General features: G+C 43.3%; 1 protein-coding gene across 1 annotated transcript in view; it reads right to left on the reverse strand.

Annotated features, from left to right (window-relative positions):
• Positions 1–21,195, reverse strand: part of DSCAM (DS cell adhesion molecule) — a 350,956-nt gene that overhangs the window by 164,881 nt on the left and 164,880 nt on the right. Inside the window, 4 exon segments of the mRNA XM_030915322.1 lie at positions 680–847; positions 8,636–8,764; positions 9,396–9,492; positions 10,529–10,725. Coding sequence (XP_030771182.1) covers positions 680–847; positions 8,636–8,764; positions 9,396–9,492; positions 10,529–10,725 — 591 coding nt within the window.

A 21,195-nucleotide genomic window follows, 5' to 3' on the forward strand; every position in this document is an offset into this window, starting at 1 on the left:
GCGTGTCTGTGTGCAGGTGCATGTGTGGGAGATGAAATCATTTAGCCAGTTATTACTGCCTGTTCCTGGGTTAGCTCTAGGTGGGAAAATGATGGAAGCCGTTTTGCCTTCTCCACAATGCTTATTTCTATCTTCTGAATTTGCAACACTAAATATAATGTTATTTGCAACAGAAAAAAAGAGCAGAAACATTATTTTTAAATATCGATGTTTCTAGTCAATAAAATAATCTGTTCCCCTTCCCACATCTCCTGCACGGTAAGCAGGCTTGCAGATTCCTAGTGAAGCGTTACTGCTTCCTCCCACACTGGACTTCACAGGGTCTCGGGAAAGAAATACACTCACGGTTCTCCTATCAACCTGGATTCCATGTGTCCAAATAAAGGAATTGTAAAACTGCATGATTCTTTGAATCTCACCAGATTGTTAGCCTCATACGTCTTTCTTTTAAGTCTTGGATATGGGAAACTTGAACTAAATCCTATTTGAAGAGCAGTGCCTTCAAAGTAAGATGCAGAGCGCTGTCTGCGTTTTTTACAGGGCACAGAACTACGGAGAGCACGCATCAAAGACCTCCGCCTAGCACGGGCAAAGGTCTGCTTCTGCATTTAAGCATCTGAGCCCTCAAGAGTTAGCTCCCGGGCTCCTCTGGAGCAAGATTCCGCCCGGTCCCACGTACCTGCCTCGTCCGCCGTGATGGTGAGCTCGTTGCTGGGCTCGCTCTTGCCAATCCGGTTCTTGGCGTACATGCGGATGCTGTAGGTGGAGGAAGGGTGGATATCAATGATGGTGGCCGAGTTCAGCTGAGGGGAAACATCTTTGGTTCTCTGAGCAGAATCCCAGGAGTCTTTTGGGTTTTGTTTTTCAAAAAAGAAGAGATAGAGACGTGAGTTTTTTTCCTCTGCCTTTGAAAGTTCACAAGCAGGAATTAAAAAAAAAAAAAAAAAAAAAGACGGAAAGAAAGAAAAATTGCACTCAAAGTGATTTCTCAATGCAATGTTCCCAGCTTTCTGGCAGAGTTGGCCATCAGAGGGGATGTGATATCCCACACTCATTATTCACGCTGCGAGGGACATGGGGCAACAAGCCAGCCGAGTTCAGGGAGGGGCGATGGAGGAAGCACAGAGCGGCCGACTGGGGGAGATCTCAGAAGGCAAATTCCAGTGGCGGAAGCTCAGGTTAGTGGAATGGACAATGGTCACCGTAAGCACCCATTGTATGGGACAGTACAATGAACTATGGTTTGGATAGTACCCCTGGGTCCCCCCAAAATCCCTGGTTCTAAAAGGCATTTGAAAACCAGCAAAACTTCAACCCATACCAGATCCTTTCCTCTCCAAATAGAGTGTGTTAAAAATAAGATAATCCCATACAAACCAGTCTCAATTTCCAGAATAAATCCTGATTACCAAACATATTTTTCGATTCTATTTTTTGAAATCATTTAGTGCCAAATCCTTGGTTGTAGGAATTATTTTTCAAACACAGCTAATTATAACAGCAGCACCTGCTTCATGTGAAATGTTATCACTGAATCTATGACATTTTGTATCTGGTGATTTTCAGGCTTCAAGCAAGGATGGGAATGTCAATACATGGTTCTTATATCAAAAGAGTTTGGGCAGTTGTTGATTGGGTGGGTGGTCGACAGCTGGTGTTGGGTAGGAGGATGAACAGAGGAGTTCCCAGGACAGTAGACAGAGATGGTGCCTGTCTACCCTCCTCAGGGTCTGCCTTGGTGGTGATGACCACACAAGTAAGTCCTCCGTGGATAATCTGAATCTGTGTTCCCTGCTGGACTTTAAACTCCAGGAGGGCAGAGGCCATGCTGGCCATACCCAGTCTTTTATCCCGAGTGCTAGCACAGTGCCTGGCTCACAGTAGACAAACAGTACATGAATGTTTAATAGATGAACAAATAAACCACAAATACATGGACCTCTGAGTCTTGGGAGTGGGGTCACTTTGTCACACTAAGGGTGAGTATGGCAGTTTAGGGGACTTCTCTGTCCAGTGTTAAACATAAATGCAAGATATTTTCTGGAATTGAAGAAAAATATGTGGCTTAAAGACTGCTTTTGAATACTTTTAACTTCTCAGAGAATGGAGCCTAATAGAAGCTGCCAATGAATATTGCAGTTGACAAGGAAAAAGCATATTTGGGGTCAAGAAGATTAGAGGTGGAAAAACATGAAATAGAAAGAGTTGGAAAAAAAATTGATGAGGAGAAGAATGTGATTGAATAGAAGACAAATGAGGAGAGGAAATTTTACATCAATGAAATCAATGAAATGGCACACACCTATGAGCCTTGTCGCACAGAGAGAAAGCCAGGCCTTCTGCAGAGATGTTTAGGAGGATGAGGAGGAATGCCAGGTGCTGCAAGATGCAGAGGCATTTGCTAAGTAGCCCCGGGAGGAAGTAGGCAGTTGTGGTGGTTGATGCCTTTGCCCAGGCAACATGGAAGTTTCTGGAACTGATGGGGCCAATGAAGATATAGCCATCTTCACTGGAGGTTTTTGTCTGGGGGTTGGCGGGCAGCCTGGAGAGGCATATGAGTGTCCATGACTGCAGTCCCTTACACCAATCCAAGGCATATGGTGGACCTGGGTAGGGAGGGGACAGTCCCCTCTTGGTGGTCACTGGGCACCTCCACATCCATGCCCTATAGGTTCCTTTGGCTCAGCCCCTACCTCAGTGACACTGCCTTGTTCAACAGTCTCCCAGTGTGACTTATAAACCCTCTCTGATGCTGCATTTGCTCCCTGTCTGTAGAAACTACCACTCACTCCCTCCAATGGGCTGGGGGACCCGTTTCAAAGCCCATCCTCACCCTTCCTGTCCGTGGCCTTCCCAGACTCTCCCCAGTCACACTCGCCCTTTTCAGATCTTGGATGTCCATGCATACATTTCTGTTTGTGATTTACTCCTAAGAATCTCTTTATTTGGTCAATGCTGCATTCTTTTTAGTTATATTTATATCTCAATCTTCGGTTTCATCCTCCCATCAGGGCAATGTGCTGGGCATTTTAAAACATGACTTCTGTGGCCCCCAAATCTGTGGGCACATTGGAAACATCTTGGGGCTTTTTGATAATTCTGCTTTCAGACCTACTAAACCAGAATCTCTGGGGAATGGTGCCCAGACACCTGTGCTTTTAAAAAGACTCCCTATCTTGGTCATTGTGATGTATAGTTTGGACAGACTGTTTTATATGATTAAAATTGTACAACACCCTGCCAAGGTAAGGATTTTATTTCCTTAGTGAAAGTCAAGAAACTCAAGCCCTGTTACATAGCTGGTAAGAAGAAGGGCTGGGATTTGGCCTCATCTGTGTTATCTCCAAGCTCAAGGTCATTTTTCTATAATGCATGACATCCACATAGTCTCTGAAAACACCTAATCAAAGACAGGATTTCGATATTTCCAGGCACCTGCTGAAAATATCATATGCTTAGGAGACCTTCTGGCAAGTTGACAATGCACAGAAATCATTTGGTCAAATGTCAGAGAAGAAAACTTTGGCCCAGAATTATGGTACCATCTGTGCGTTTGCAGGAAGACTGAGAGGGCTGTACAGGCTCAGAGTTGCAGCCTAGTTTAGGAAGAAGTTGTCAGAATCATTCATTGAAAGAGTGGGCAGGATGCCATGGCTTGGTGTAAGGGACTGCAGTCATGGACACTCATATGCCTCTCCAGGCTGCCCGCCAACTCCCAGACAAAACTTCCAGTGAAGATGGCTTTATCTTCATTGGCCCTGTCAGCTCCAGTAACTTCCATGTTGCCTGGGCAAAGGCATCAACCACCACAACTGCCTACTTCCTCCCAGGGAGACTGGTGGTGTAGGAGGATGGAGCAGTTCAGAGTCCCACTGCAGCCTCTGTGCAGTGAGGAAGGAGTGAGGAGCTGACAGGAGCCAGTGAGGGTGCACTGGGTGCTTGCTGGGGAGCTTGTCTTGGGGGTCAGATACCCCAAATCCAATGAATGCAGGAGCAACAAGGACTAATATAAGAGTGTGGACTTGATATGAAGAAGTGCTGTTATAGGCTAAAGACCAGAATGAGTGAGGGTGACTGAAAGTTCTAGAGGTGAATTACATGAAAGGCTTAACAATGGAGTGGTAGCTGGGAGGAGTGGGCCCTCATGTTGGTGAATAGGAGGAGGTGTGGGAACACAGCCGAGCCCCTTGTGCTCTGTCTTACTCTTCTCAAGGATAACAGTTCTCAGGGTGAACTAGGGGTGGGAAGCCCAAGAGGGGAGAGGGGCTGGGGGCGTGTACCTTCTGTCTCAGAGTCTGTGTTTCCTGGTTACCTTCCAGGGTGTGATGGAGCTTGCCATGGTGCTGAAACCCGGTCTGAGACCTGTGAGGCACCATGGACGGGAGGGAGGGACAGGAGAAACTGTGGACAGGAGGGAGGCGCCAGAGAAACCGTGGACAGGAGAGGCCAACAGAGAAAGGAGGGAGGTACCAGAGAAACTGTGGACAGCAGGCGCCACCAGAAGAACTGTGGACAGGAGGGGCCACCAGAGGAACTGTGGACAGGAGGGGCCACCGGAGAAACCGTGGACAGGAGGGGCAACAAGAGAACCTGTGGAGAGGAGGTGGCCACGAGAGGAACAGACTCTGAAGGGCAGGCCGCCTTCCAAGGAAGGGAATAAAGGGAGGCAGCAAACTGCAGATGGATCTGCTGGAGGTCCCCAGACAATATGCTCAAAGGGATGTTAAAGGTGGCCTTGGGTCCATGTAGAGGAGAAGCAGAAGTCCCTGGGAATCAGAAACTATGGCAACCAAAGCAACCTGTGTACTTGTCAGCTATGGAAGAAGAAGAATATTCTGGATAAGGAAGGGACAGCTTCACTGTGGCTCTGCCTGGTCAGATGACGCCCTCTGGTGCTGCAACTGGGCATGACCAGAGTTGGCGGGACCAGGAGATGATGACAGGAGATACAAGAACAAGGACTTGGGATGTTCAGTGTTTCCTGGAAAATAGTAAACCAAGGAAAGTCATCTGTTGTCAAATCCTGGGAGGACTGTTATTTGGCCAAAGGGTTAAGAGATGGGAAGAGAGCCGCTGGATCCAGGAAGGTCTATTTTAGTGCAATAAATGTAAGAACTTGTAGCAGTCACAGCTGACCAAAGACAGAACTGTGTTCCCCGGGTTAGTGAGTTTCTGTTTCTAGGATTGTTCAAGCATAGAGTTAACGGTAACTTGCAGAAGTTCTTTCTGTTAAGAATGTGAAGTACTTTAATACATTGGTTATACGCTGCTTTCTTCAAAAATTAATGAAAAGTAAAGGAAAACTTTTGGGGAGATAATTTCACCATTGCCTGAAACAGGGGTTGAGACTCAACAATGCGACTAATGATTATCATGAATCTAGTATATCTGTCAGGCACTATGAGGGGTGCAGGGACATAGCATAAGGTTTGTCAGACACAATTCCAGCCCTCAGAGCTCACTATGGCCCATAGGGGGACAACTGTCCAGTGGGGTACAGAGAGTAAATTAATAGTCACAAGTCCACCAAGTATTCCAAGACATGCTATGAATAGTGAAGGGGAATAGGTAGTCAGGGAAAGCTTCCTGGAAGAAGTGACATTCAGGCTGTTATTAATATTTGAAGGATCAGTTTTCTATGTACTCAGTCTAAAACTACACTCACTTAAACTATGGTTGTAATTTTTATACACCAAAAATTTCTTGAGGAAGCAACTAATACATGAAAAATCTGACTAATACACCTCATACAGCAGTGAGTACAGGTGCTATCTACTCTCAGCACAGCTCCTTCCTCCCAGGGCTTCCAAACTGAAAGTAATGGAAGTTCTGTAGGGTCCTGGTGGAGACCTTGGTCATGGACTTGGAACTGCTTGTCCTGTGGGTTTTTCCCCAGTGATTCTCCCAGGACCCATGCTGACCCTTAAAATGACTTGCTCCAGGGCTGCATAACATCTAAGCCACACCACTGGCCCTGTGTCTGGTTGAAGTAGAGCATGAAGGATGGAAAAAGTATCCCTCAATCCCTCCTGTACTCAGCTTTATAGACAAGGAGCTTTCCTGCTTTGGTTATATAAACCATGATCAATATATACATTTAAAGATGCTGTTGATAATAATGATTCTTAGATTTCAATTGCATGTAAATTAAATGCAATGAACATTTACAGTACACTCTTCACTTGACAGACATTGCGCTGGGTGCTGGGGATCCCAGGACACAGAGAACCAGAGTCCCTGCCTTTGGGAAACCCCTGGGGAGTGGGGAGATAGTGAGGACTCTGAGAGCAAGTAGTTTAACACAGAGGGTTTTAGAGGCATTTTACTCCTAAGTATTTTCCTGCATGCTGGAGCAATCTACAAGCTACCACCTATTAGATGTTGAGTATGCTCCAGGCAACGAGGAAGGCATTTTCAACGTCTTCCCTTCTTAGAGTTTGCCAATATCCATTGAGTGTCTCCGCATGTCAGGTGTGGTGCTGGGTGTTGGAGAAATGAGCTGGGTGAAAATAGACCTACTAGGTGCAGGGAGTCCCCAAGGAGCCTCTAGCATGGTGGAGGTGAAATGCATTTATCAGTATATTTGTCAGTAATCACAGAGATAAATATATGATGTCCCATAATGCCACCTGCTGAGATTGAAAGGGAGATTGAAAGGGAGATGGACCTGGGTGAGCACCTGGGAACTGGGATCTAAGGAGGGGGTAGTAATAGGTGGCCCAGGGAAGGGAGGACTCCAGGCAGAGGGCAGCTGGTGGCCTTTGTGGTCTCCTTGCCATTCCTTTGAGGTGGATGCAGCAGTGCCCACTTCACAGGTGAGATGAGCAAGTGAAGGTGCAGAGCTGGTGCAACACAGGCCCAGCAGCAAATCCCACACAGGCTGGGTCCCAAACCACTGAGCCTAGGCCTGCCACCAGCATCTGGCAATGCCCAATCCTCCATGAGGACAGGGGAGGTCCTGAGCTGCTCCACTAGGAGTGGCCTCCTGTGTGCTCTGGCACCAGCAACACGGGCAGCCTGCAGCCCCATAGCCAGTGCGCAGCCAGTAAGGTAAAGGGCTGTCCCTGTCCCCACAGTGCTCATTGCATCTGTCTGAGCTCTCATCACTGTCACCAGGTTCCAGGCCAGTTTCTGCTCAAATGTGCCTGCCTCACCTAAGAAGCATTTGCTTCACCTCAAGACCTGTATCTGTGAACTTGTAATCCCACTTCTTTAGAACAAAGGCAAAGTCAGCCTCTCCTCCCTGGGCCCTTGGGAAACCTGTTCATCCTGGTTCCCAAAAGACGCTTGTTTAGCTCAGCACTGTCTTGGACGAGCTCCCCACTCCCCCCAGGTCACTGTGCCTCACCCCTGAGCCCAGGGCCCTGGCTCTGCAGCATTTCTTGGCTATGGTGAGACTTGCAGTCCAATCAACCCCTGGAGGGCCCTTCCTCAGACTTTGTGTAAGCAGTGTCACCTCACTTCTAGGTCCCCAGTTGCAACTCAGAGGCCGATGGCCTGAGCCATTCCATTTTTTCTTACATGCATTTCCAACCCAGCAAGTCATAGATACTACTTTTCAAAACACTCTTTTTTGCTTTGGTCCACCATCTTCTCAATCTTCAAATTCTGTTCTCCTGAATTCCTGAAGAGTCACCCCTTGGCTTTCCTTTGCTGTCACCATTTCCTGGCTCTGTTCCTGGCTTGCTGTTGCTGAAACATTTCCTCACTCCTGACCTGTGGTTCCTAGCTGCCTTGAGCTTGATTTTTTACTACAGCTTTAGAGCCAAAGATACTAAATGGGTCACAACTGGGTAATCTGAAATAATGTGCGGTGTCCAGGAAGTGAAAAATAAAGCTGCTTTTGTGGCCTATAAGGATTTTATTAACCCTTCCCATGCTGGTGGTGCTGGAATTCCTCATATCTTTTACGAGACACAGTAAAAATTCTGACTGGAGGCCACAGTGGTGGTACTCTACCCTCGCCCCATGCATCATAAAGTTCAAAATGGCCCCGGCATTGTTCCTTGAAGGCAATGAACGGGCACACCTGCAGTGGCCCTGGCAGCAGGGTCAGTTTTATTTATGGGCTCTGGGCTGAGTGGTCCTGGGCGCAGCAGCCAGTGTTGCTGATGGTCCCTGAGCATTTCCAGGAGGTTGCTCCTGAGTGAATTTTCCTTTTTCTGCACCAACCACCACTGCGCAGTTTATCCGACCAACACCAAGCACAGCTCGAGCTCAGCACTCTGGGCGCAGGACATGGGCTGAGGCCCTACAAAAGTCACCCAACTGAGGAAATGGGAAACGAAGGGAGCAGGTGAGATAGAAAAGATCATGGTAGGGGCCTGGCTCCATCAGCCACTGCCCACATGCTGACAGGCAGCTGCAATATCAAGGAGTTCAGCAGAAAGCAAGACTGAAGTCTGGGCTGGCTAAAAACGAAAAAGCAGCAGAACTGAGCCTCAACACAAAACTCCACTCCCACAGCAGAAAGCCAGGATGTGCTTCCGGCCAGGAGGGAGACTGACTGGGGGAAATGGTGCCTCTGAGTGACTGTGAGCTGAGTTGTGCGCTTACAGGTAAAACACATTAATAAAGAGTAAAATAAAGGAACTTTCTGAGGTGGAAACGAAGATGGAGGAAGTAAAGAACTTACCTGATTTATTTTTGCATTCAATATCGTAGCCCGTGATGGGGCTGTTTCCATCAAACCCCATGGTCCACCTGAGCGTAATTGTGCGTGCTTTGACATCTTTGATCTCAATTTCGGGAGGGTCTGGGGGCTCTGCGCCATCAACAGAAAGACTCCAAGTTAGTTCAAACGGAGCTCCGACATGAAATGCTAGTGGAAATGCTGAGTGTGACTCACAAATGATTTGTCTGCATTAGACAAGAACAGACGCTTTTTATTTGGAAACATTTTCTTTTTCCTAATCACATTTTAGGGAAGAGAAATTCCACCTTCCCAAGACTTCCAATTTTCATAGTCCTTAAGAACTGGACCAAGCCTGGAGGATAAAAAATGTCACTATTCTAGTTTCGATCTCTAACTCAAAACATATTTTGGCCCCAAATGTTAAACTGGCCTTTCATTCTGGTCATCTAGTACATGGATTCCTAAAATTGAACTAAGAAATTCCACCGCTGTACTTGTGTGCATGCGGCTTGACTGTGATGGGCTTGTCATCTTGACTGGTTCCTCTAAGGGCTTCGTTCCCTGTTTTAGGGCTTTACTTTGACATAATCACAGGCACTGCAAAATTCTGCTTTAGCACTGACATTATACATATTCAAAATTTCCTGGGAACTAGGAAGTGTTACAGGGCAAGTTGAGGCCACACAGATGCCCAAGGCTGAGCATAGAGCTCCCGTCCTGAAACGACTGTGTTTATTCTCTTATGCTGTCATCTTCCTACCTTGCACTGTGAGCTGAATTATTCCACGGTCCTCCCCATAAGAATTAATAGCATGGCAGGAAAAGAAACCAGAATCTTCTCTCACAGTTGGCAAAATCTATGTGTAAAGCAGAAAGAAATTCATCTTTTTCAGTAGGCAAAATGACTTCGGGCCGTAAAGCTCTCTCTCCACTCTTTCAGTTCTCCTGCCATGCCCAGCACACACATATGTACACTGACACACTCACTCACACAACCCTCATTCCTCCAGACACATACGCTAAATCACACACATGCACGTATCCCTCTGAGGACAAATTATTTCAGTGTAATTGTAAGTAGGTGGATGAATAGGATTCATGTACATTATCCATGTCAGGTGTAGCTCATTAAATTGGATGTGTAATTTATATAGGATGTCGTGGTCAGCTTGACATATATCCCACATATACATTTTTTTTTTCATGGTATCCAAAGCAACCATGCCTAAAGAGACAGATTAAATACTGCAGCCAGCGCTGGGGGCCAGCACAACTCACATCAGATTCCTTTTCCAGAAGGATTCCAGGAACAGAATGTCTGAGAGCCAATATAAGCATTTCAAGCACAGGGCTTCCCCACCTCCCCACCCTGTGTGTGCTATAGTATCATCCTCTATCCCCACGATAACAGCACAAGCCAGTTCACTACTCGCAGTGCTTTTCTCCAGCTTTTGTGATCCTCTCTTAACGACAGCATATTTTTTTATTGTGGATTTTTCCAAAGAAGCAAGATAGTTTTTATAATATTTTTGTCCCAAAGCCCATCTCATTTTTCTTTTTGCAGGAAGTTAAAACATGCACACAGCATAGGCCGTCATTCCTCAAGGATTAACTGTCATTTAAAAACCTTATTTCTCACTTTTTTTTTTTTTTTTATTACAGTTAGGTTCCCTGCTGCGTTCATAATGACACTATTCTTAACACTTAGGCTAAAGCACTATTTTTGAAGGCTACTTCAGTAATCTTGCTGTGTGAAAGGGGAGAGAAAGGGTGCTTCATAAATAAATTCCAAAAGATATTATCTGCTACTTATCTGTACCCACTTGTGTGAAAGGAAAGACTTATTCTTCCAATAAAGTTCATTCCATTGAGTTGCATTTGCTATGCTTTTACCTGCAGAGTAGAAATCACCTCTTCTCCCACCTCCTTGGTGGACACAAGATAACGGGCCATCTCAGGGTTAATGATTCGGTCCTCCTTCTCCCAGCGGACTATAATGGGCTTCTCACCATGCGCTGTGCAGCTCATCTCCTTTTTCTGCCCCTGCGTAGCCAGGGTAGTATTTGGATATGATGTTATCATCGCAGGAACTGAAAAACCAAAAGGGACACAACTTGTTCAGCAAAGCAGCGTTCTTGATTTTTCCCTGGCAACACACTCAGGTAAATCACGCTTCAAGAGATATTTCTTTGAAATGAAATTTATTCAAGAAACTGCTGAGTGAGAATCACAGGCAAAATAAAGGAAACACAGCAGAAAAATGAAACTCGAGTAAGTGAGCCCTCAGCGGAAACTGCCATGCCATTTCATATCCATGGCATGTTGCTCTCTTCCAACCCTGTTGAGGGCCATGGCCTATATCCCTTAGCACACCCAGAATGATTGGCATGGTTTGGCTACGTCCCCACCCAAGTCTCATCTTGAATTATATGCCCATAATTCCCTGGGAGGAACCTGGTGGGAGGTAATTGAATCACAGAGGTGGATCTTTCCTATGCTGTTCTCATGATAGTGAGTAAGTCTTACAAGATCTGATGGTTTCAAAAACGGGATTTTCACTGCACAAGCTCTCTCTCTTTGCCTGCTGCCATCCATGTAAGATGTGACTTGCTCCTCCTTGCCTTCCATCATGGTCATGAGGCCTCTCTAGCCACATGGAATTGTAAGTCCATTAAACTTCTTTCTTTTGTAAATAGCCCAGTCTTGGGTATGTCTTCATCAGCAGCATGAAAACGGACTAATACAATGATGTTACTGGTTGCTCTGTCTATAAAAAAAAAAAAACTTCACAGGAAGGGTTATCCTCCTTTTTCTGGGATCATCTATGTTTCTAACTATCATTGTCAACAATGGAGATAAAACCTCCACTTTTAGTCAACTTTACGTGAATCCCTTATTGCTGCTAACCAGTGCTCGTAACCACTCTTCACAATGTCCATCTCCCACAGTTTTATAAACCTTGCAAACCTTTATCAGTCACTGGAGACCTCAAACCTGTCCTTCTTCCATAACTTGTATCAGAGAATCTCATCTCCAATTTACTGAGAAAAGGGAACTCTTTATTTGTGAAGTTTCTCAAGTTTTCTTTTCCCACACCAAAATTAGTCTAATATGTAGGCTTCTTTTCTTGGCAACAGATGACACAAGATCCCACCCCAATTCCACAAGCCACCTATAAATTGTAGACTGTATATAACAAACACCTTTTAAAATGCATACTAAGCTTATCAGAAAGTGAGAGAAAAACCAGAGACCAAAAACAAAAGCTGATGGTGAAAAGCCAGAGGTAATATAATGGTGGTGTTTTGACTACCTGAGAGGCATCACATTAAATGTGAGACCTCCAAAGCCAGGCTCCTCAAAGGGTTCTATCTTGACAGAAAGTATATAACCAAAATAATAACAATAATAATAAACAAAAATCCACAAAAGTAAAGAGAGAATAAAACTACCTCAGCTGGTGTTATATATGTAGAAAAACAACCTCTCCCCTGAGAATTTGCAAAACTGGCCTGATTCTACATAGATCTGGAGTCAAATTCATGCTAAAGAATTAACATGAAGGTGATTGTAGTTTGATAATGGCCTGAGGGGACTAGCAAAAGCTAACATACTCTACAAGAATGTGTTCTCTGTCCAGGCCCACTGAAATGCACCTAGATAAAGCTCTATTGGCCATGAGCTCACAAACTAAAACTAAAGAACACATGAGAAAACTAACACCATGATTGAGAACCAGCTTCCCAGGACTTTAGATGATAGAGTCATCAGATACAGACTGCAAAATAACTATGCATGAATGTTTAAAGATATTTTAAAAATATGCTAAAGGAACAAGATGTTAACAAAAAGGACTAGAAAGGTTTGAAAATTCATCAAAACATAACTATATTTTTATTTGCTTTTAAATCTCATTTCCCCAATTACAGGCAGAAGCTCCCTTCCCCCATTTCTGAGGTCAAGCTCAGATTATGTACTTGATTGCTTGCCTCGTAAGCCTTCCAAGGTACTTTACCATAGAAACACTGTGGCTTCTTCTAAGACTGGCACATACTGGGTCACGCCTTGTCCCATGGCTTACCAGAGAGGTTTGAGACATATAATAAAACGTCAAAATACCACCAGTTCTGTAGCCTGGACACTCACAGAAGAACCTACATTTGGGAGTTTCTCCAGAGTCAGCAGCCATGTGGCAGAGATGCGCCCCACAGCACTGACTGTGTAATAAGATGGAAAGTAGGCAAATTGGTGACTGAGGAAAGAGGCGCCAAGAGTCCTGCATATCAAAGAGAGCAGTTCACAACTGTCGTGAAATTCCTCTTCCAGCATTTCTGAGATGCAGCAAAACTGGCTGTACTGTCCCCAGCCTTTGGTTCTGATCCCCCCTTTCCCCGGCCTATCAAAGAAAAACATTTATTTTTATTAACAGCTTTATTGTGGTACAATATTCATACCATAAAATTCACCTGTTTTAAGTGTGCAATTCAGTTGTACACTTAATGTTGTATTAGCTTCCTAGAGTGTCTGCAACAAATTACTAGAATCTATGTGGCTTGTAATAACAGAAATTTCTTCTCTCACAGTTCTGGAGGCTGGAATTCCAAAATCAAGGTAACAGCTGAGCCATGCTCCCTTTAAAGCCTCTAGGGGAAGACCCTTCCTTGCCTCTTCCAGCTTCTGGTGGCCACACGCATTCCTTGGCTTGTGGCAGCAAAACTTCAGCCTCTGCTTTATCTTTACATGATTTACATCCTTCTTTGAATGTTTCTGTGTCTTCTCATGGACTTCTTATGAGGATACCAGTCACTGGATTTAGGACCTACCCTAATGCAATATGATCTCTTCTTAACGAATTATATTTGCAAAGACTCTATTTCCATATGAGGTCATATTCCAAGGTTCTAAGGGGACATTAATTTTGGGGATACTATTCAACCCATTACAAATATATTTATATTATCTAATACATATACATACATACCATTATAACCTGAATACAAATATACACAGTTGTATAATCATCACTGAATCAAATCTTAGAGCTTTTACATTACCTCAAAATATTTCTCCTGCCCATTTACAGTCATTTCTCTTTCCCCGCTCAAGTTCTAAGCAATCACTAATCTACCTTCTCTCCCTGATATGGTTTGGCTGTGTCCCAACCCAACTCTCATCCTGAATTGTAGTTCCCATAATCCCCATGTGTCATGCGAGGGGCCTGGTGGGAGATAATTGAATCATAGGAGTGGTTACATCCATGCTGTTCTCATGATAGTGATTGAGGTCTCACAAGAGTCTAATGGTTTTATGAGGGGCTTTCCGCCCTTTACTCTGCACTTCTCCTTCCTGCCGCTATGTGAAGAAGGACATGTTTGCTTCCCCTTTCACCATGATTATAAGTTTCCTGAGGCTTCCCTAGTCGTGTAGGACTGTGAGTCAGTTAAGCCTCTTTCCTTTATAAATTACCCAGTCTCAGGTATGTCTTTAAAACACAGTCCCTGTATTGCCTTTTTTGATCATTTTCTATACACTGAATCATATAGCATGTATTCTTTAGTATCTAGCTTTCTGGATTTTTTTCACTAAGCATAGTGTTGTCAAGGTTCATCCATGTCATAGCAAGTATCAGTACTTTGTTCCTTTTTATTGCTAAATAATATTCCAGCTCATGGATATACTGCATTTTTTAAATCCACTCACCCACTGATGCACACTGGGGTTGTTTCTACTTTGGGGCTATTATGAGTAATTATACTACAAATATTCCTGTATAAGCTGTTGTGTGAATAATGTTTTCATTTTTTTCCAGGAGAGATTCCTAGAAGTGGAACTCATGGGTTATATGGCAATTTCATGTTCAACATTTTGATAAACTGCCACACTGTTTGACCAAGAGGCAGCACCATTTTGCACTCCTGTGGCAGGAGATTGGAGAGAGAAGAGGGAATGAGAGGAGGGGTTAAGATTCAGCATTTATGGTGAGGGAACATTCCCTTTCAACCATTTGAGTTCAGCAATTTGAGTTCAACCACTTGAATTCAATGAGAGAACTGAAAGAGTAGAGATTGGGTGTACCTACAAAAAGGTAAGCTGGCATGTTCCTCAACAGCTGGAGGCTTACTGGCTGTAGAAACGCCAGGCTCACCATGGATCTGCTGTCACAGAGGAACTAAAGGTGGTGGCACCTGCTGTTTGGCCTCAAATCCACTAATCAAGATTTTTTTTTTTTCTCATAAGGGAAAAGGGCTAACTCATGATAATTAGAGATCTCAAAGCCAACAAAAGTAACCTAAATTACAAAACTGTGAATAAATGTATTACAGGCCTATAAACAAGAAAATATTTACTCATTCTTTCTCTCACAGCTGGGGAATGTGCATCAGAAACCGTGACACCCACATATAATTTAGCTTTGAAAGATGACCCCTGTCCACCACCATCACTCTCCATCCCCCAATTCCTGATGAGCGTCCTGATTCCTGCAACACCTTCATCCTTAGAACAAAATATAGAAACTCTGGTTGCAAAACTGAAAATCAATCCATGTTTAATGCCTCCCAGTCTCCTGGGCATCTCAAGGCTATGGTCAGGATTTCCTTATTGTGCAGTGTTTGTAAAAAGGAAATCTGTAAAATGGTAAGACATAAAAAAAGACAGTTTTCCTGTGAGAACATGGTAAGTCACCATCATCACCTCTGAAATCCAGGGTAGTTTAACACTCACTGACTTTATTCCAATGAGAGTGAGCCAGTTCTGAAGTAAGGGTTTCTGTCCTATTCTAGGAGATCTGTGCAGGGGAGCAATGCATTGCAAAGGCTGGTGCTGACCCAGAACTTTAATTCCCTAGTACTTGAAAACAACCAACTGGAAGAACTGTTCTCCAAAAACTGCAGCGTTGTTTTGACGACTTGTTTGTTTTCTTCTATTTTCCTTTTTTAAAAAAATAATCGCAAGCTTTATTGCATTTGATGAGAGAAGTACCTTGGCCAAACCACAGACCTCTGGTTTGTTTATGATTTGCCCATCTTAATCTGCAAAAAATACTCCTCAGTTTTATTTAGATTTCTACTTTGAAAGAGTGCCCTACTAAAATGGGTATTTTTGTTCTGGTTATTAAATTCAGCACTTAGAGAGAAATGCTCTGACTAGATCATGTTCGTCTATCCAGCTCAAGTATTTTCAGCCCTTTAAAGAAATCGTGGAAAGGATTTTTAAAAATGAATCATTATCATGGCTTCTTTGCAATGCTAATGTTTGAAGGCATGACCTTTTCACTTGTCACAGTTATGCATGCCTAGAGATGACAACATGTCTGTACAGCAGCCCTTTCTGCAAGGATTTCTGAAGCCTAACAAATGGATGGGGTAATTTAACAGGGACTGGTACCAAGGAGAAGCTGTGGGCAAATCCTGCTATCAGGGCCAAGGGAGATCCAGACCCAAGAAGCCTTTGTCCAAAGATTGGGCGCTGTGTGCTTCTCCGGCAAAATTACCCATTGAGGAAGGTGCTGTTTTACATCATATCAATTGATAAATTTGCTTCATAAACTATAATATTATCTAACAGCACCCTTAATGCCAACAAATCTGAGTTCTTATGATATAAGGGAGCATCTGTCTGACCTACTTTTTTGCAGCATAAAGATGCAGTGGTGTAGTGGAGCTGCTGTCATTGGCCAGGGAGATCGGATTGTGCACATCTCTGCCCAGCTTGGCAGTGCAGTCATCTCTCTTTCCCATTTAGCTTGAAATTGGTAATGGTGGCAGTATTTATGCCACCGAAATTGGCGAGTGCTAGAAATCAGGGCTTTCTCCATCCTCTCCCCATCAATAGCTAATTGATAAACATTTAGCAGAATGGTACTTAGGAGAGTGTTTCACTGTATTAATAATTTTAAAGGGTGTTCCCATCGTACAAGAGATACTGAGAAGATGGAGAGATTAAGCTAAGAGCAATAATTAACTTTATCAATAAAAGTAAACCCCTATTACTTAATTATTAATTAAACAATTAAAATATGAACAGTATGTCACTGTATGTTTTGGCAAATAATTCAGTGATACATTGATGCATATATTAAAATTTTAACCCAAGGATACAGACAGAATGAAAAATTACATCAGTAAACCACTGATATTAAAGATTGGTTCCAAACTTTACTCTCAAGTCTTTTAATGACTCTACCAATAATGCAAAATTAATCCTTATACATTTTTATGGTTTTCGTTCCTACCTGGTCCTGCTGAAAAGAAAACAGATTGAAAAGAAAGCAATTGAAAAGAAAACAGGTGAAAGTACCAAACAGCCTGGATAATCCCGAACGAGACAAGATTCCTGTCACAAGCATCTGGCTCAATATTTTCATTTTATAGAGAAGAATGGCTGTCAAAAGCCCAAATACAGGAGTCCATCAGGATCAAATTTGATCGGTCCTATTCGAAAACCATCATCGTCATCATCACCCCCAACATAGGAGATGGCCAACTGTCCAGAGCGTCCAGGACTTCCAGTGTTTTAGCACAAGAAGTCTGTATCCTGGGAAGTTTCTCAGTCCCTCCAGGCATTCAGAGCAGATATGGCAGAGGGGGGTGTGGAGCCAAGAATGAGGCAGCATAAACCTGGCCCAATGCCCAAGATGGGAAACTCAGGCAGGAATTACAGGGTTCCCGGGTGGGAGGTCAAAAGAGGGAGATGCTCTGGGACATAAATACATTTTAAAGCTATTTTTTCAAGCCCTTTTTAAAACATTCCTCCCAAATTTTTATTATGAAAAAATTTCAAACATACAGGAAGCCAATCAGCCATGTATCTACCGCCTGGATTCCACAGTTCACATTTTAATGGAATCAAAATGTGTTTTCTTTGTTATCAAAATTTGCTGAATACTTTTTTTATTATTCTATTTTAAAACGACCTTAGGTAAACACATACACCAGCATGGGTCTCAAAGGTCAAGCTGTAAGATGGCAGCCACCTGTCTGGATTCCGCAACTCAGGGTGGAGACACACTGGGCTCCTGGTGTCCCAGGTAAAGGAACCACCACACCCTGGCCTGCAGAGGTGATGTGGGGTTAGGTGGCCCTTGGGGTAAAGTGGTGCCCCTCACATATGTCTTACCAAAAGGAAAGGTGAAGAAGGGGCCTGGAAGCAGAGAATCTGACTCCGACCTCCTGCCACTTGGACTGGGCGGGACCCTCAGTTGTGCTGGGTTTTGGCTTTCTCACCTGAGTCATAGGAGAGCTGAATGGGATTGGGGCTGTCAACCTGGCCTGTGTCTCGGAATCACCTAGAAGCGTTTAAAATAGGTCAGTGCTCAGGCCCCACTGCAGACTGGCTCGGAGTCACTGGGGGCGGGGCTTATGCATGGATTTACTTAAGTTTCCCAGATGATCCTAAAATGCATAGCCTGGATTGAAACAACTCAGCCAGATGATCCCCAAGGTCTTTTCCCCCTCTAATTGCCATTTCCCCTCCTTCTCCTTTTTTCTTTATTTCTTTCTCTCTATCCTTCTTTTCCTCCCTCCCTCCCTCCCAATTTTTTCTTCATTCTTCCCTTCCTTCCTTCCTTCTTCCTTTCCCCTCTCTTTCTTCTGTTTCACCCTCCCTCATTTTCTGTCTCCTGCTTTTTTTCTCTTTCACAGTGCCATAATAACAACCACAAAAAAGCTAATTTTTATGAATGTTGACTGTGTGCTAAGAACTTTTCCATATACTGCATAAGTATTTAGGCCATATGACAACATGATGGAATAAAAACACTAGCCATGGAAATGACCCAAGACATATAAGTGCTATTTTAAGTCGATTCTAAATTATGCTATAAATAGAATTGAGACACGTAGACAAAACATTTCCAACAGATTCATTGGATTTGCATCCATATTAACAAATGTCTATGCAGTTGGTCAAATAGAAACCAGACACCAAATACCTGCTTTAAATGGGCAAAAATAAAGATCAGAATATAAGATAATTTTGGAATTAATTTCTACTTGACATCTTCTCCTCTTTCTCCTTAATTTCTAAGTAAGGAAACAGAGAACTAGGGGGTTTAAGACTGGAAGTGACTAGACCTATTCCCCTTGCCTCTCTCCTATCCCTAATGCAAAGTTCTATTTTGTTTAGTACGTTTATTAAAAAAATTGATATAACCATAAAAGTAATACAGTAAAATGATCTTCATTAATCCCTAAAGTGATGAATCTTTCCCATCCCCTCTCTTCCCTTCTCTTTCCTCCTTCCTTCCTCCAGGATCTGGAAAACTAAATTGTAGTAGCAGCACAGTTTGTTAATGCATCTGTCCTTCTGTCCTTCCATGTCTCAGATCACTTTCACATCATGAGCTTACAGCAACATACATGTTCTCAGTAGAGAAGGGATTCTTAATTCCATTTACCTATAATTACACAGGATGGGGAAACTAAGTAATTAGCCTAACGTCATACAACTAGTAAATGGAAGCTCTAGAAGGAGAATCCAGGTCTTCTGATTCCGAGTGCAAAGGCTTTTTGCATTACAGTAGCGGAGGAGACCAAGGCTGGCCCACAGGGTGCAGAGTGTCTGACCACAGAGGTGTCTGGCACCCTGACTGTCTTCAAGCCTGAACACCCTTGGAAGCCCCTCAATCTGGAGCCTGAGTCCATTTACAGGAGACTTCCCATAAAGTCCTTGAAATTTCCATTTTCTCAGCTGCAAGGCACATTGCTGTACAGCCTGCACTGCAATTCATCCCCCACACATTTTCACCCTCCCAACCTGACACTTGGCACCTCTTAAATAATTCCTATTATCCCCTTTTCCCGGCACCCGAGGCCCTGGCAGCCACCATTCTACTTTCCATGTCTATGAATTTGACTTCTCTGGGGACCTCCTATAAGAAGAATCAGGGGAAAGGATTCCCTATTTAATAAATGGTGCTGGGAAAATTGGCTAGCCATAAGTAGAAAGCTGAAACTGGATCCTTTCCTTACTCCTTATATGAAAATTAATTCAAGATGGATTAGAGACTTAAATGTTAGACCTAATACCATAAAAACCCTAGAAGAAAACCTAGGGAATACCATTCAGGACATAGGCATGGGCAAGGACTTCATGTCTAAAACACCAAAAGCAATGGCAACAAAAGCCAAAATTGACAAATGGGATCTCATTAAACTAAAGAGCTTCTGCACAGCAAAAGAAACTACCATCAGAGTGAACAGGCAACCTACAGAATGGGAGAAAATTTTTGCATTCTACTCATCAGACAAAGGGCTAATATCCAGAACCTACAAAGAACTCAAACAAATTTACAAGAAAAAAACAAACAACCCCATCAAAAAGTGGGCAAAGGATATGAACAGACATTTCTCAAAAGAAGACATTCATACAGCCTACAGACACATGAAAAAATGCTCATCATCACTGGCCATCAGAGAAATGCAAATCAAAACCACAATGAGATACCATCTCACACCAGTTAGAATGGCAATCATTAAAAAGACAGGAAACAACAGGTGCTGGAGAGGATGTGGAGAAATAGGAACGCTTTTACACTGTTGGTGGAATTGTAAACTAGTTCAACCATTATGGAAAACAGTATGGCGATTCCTCAAGGATCTAGAACTAGAAGTCCCATATGACCCAGCCATCCCATTACTGGGTATATACCCAAAGGATTATAAATCATGCTTCTATAAAGACACATGCACACGTATGTATACTGCAGCACTATTCACAATAGCAAAGACTTGGAATCAACCCAAATGTCCATCTGTGACAGACTGGATTAAGAAAATGTGGCACATATACACCATGGAATACTATGCAGCCATAAAAAAGGATGAGTTTGCATCCTTTGTAGGGACATGGATGCAGCTGGAAACCATCATTCTCAGCAAACTATCTCAAGAACAGAAAACCAAACACCGCATGTTCTCACTCATAGGTGGGAACTGAACAATGAGATCACTTGGACTCGGGATGGGAACATCACACACCGGGGCCTATCACAGGGAGGGGGGAAGGGGGAGGGATTGCAGTGGGAGTTATACCTGATGTAAATGACGAGTTGATGGGTGCTGACGAGTTGATGGGTGCAGCACACCAACATGGCACAAGTATACATATGTAACAAACCTGCACGTTATTGCACATGTACCCTCGAACTTAAAGTATAATAAAAACAAACAAACAAAAAATGCAAAAACAAAAACAAAAACAAAAACAAAAAAAAGAAGAATCATGCAGTATTTGTCTTTTTGTATCTGGCTTATTTTACTTAGCATGATGACCTCAAGGTTCAGCCAAGCTGTAGCCTGTATCTGAATTTCCTTCTTTTTCAAGCCTGAATTATATTTCAAGATATGTGTACACAGCATTTTTTTAATCCAGTCATCTGTCAACGGACACTTGTGTTGCTTTCACCTTTTGGGTATCATGAACACTAATGTACAAAACATTATTTTATTTTATTTTTTTATTATACTTATAAGTTCTAGGGTACATGTGCACAATGTGCAGGTTTGTTACATATGTACACATGTGTCATGCTGGTGTGCTGCACCCATTAACTCGTCATT

Source organism: Rhinopithecus roxellana, chromosome 13 (genome assembly GCF_007565055.1).
Source record: "Rhinopithecus roxellana isolate Shanxi Qingling chromosome 13, ASM756505v1, whole genome shotgun sequence".
NCBI classification, from domain to species: Eukaryota; Metazoa; Chordata; class Mammalia; order Primates; family Cercopithecidae; genus Rhinopithecus; species Rhinopithecus roxellana.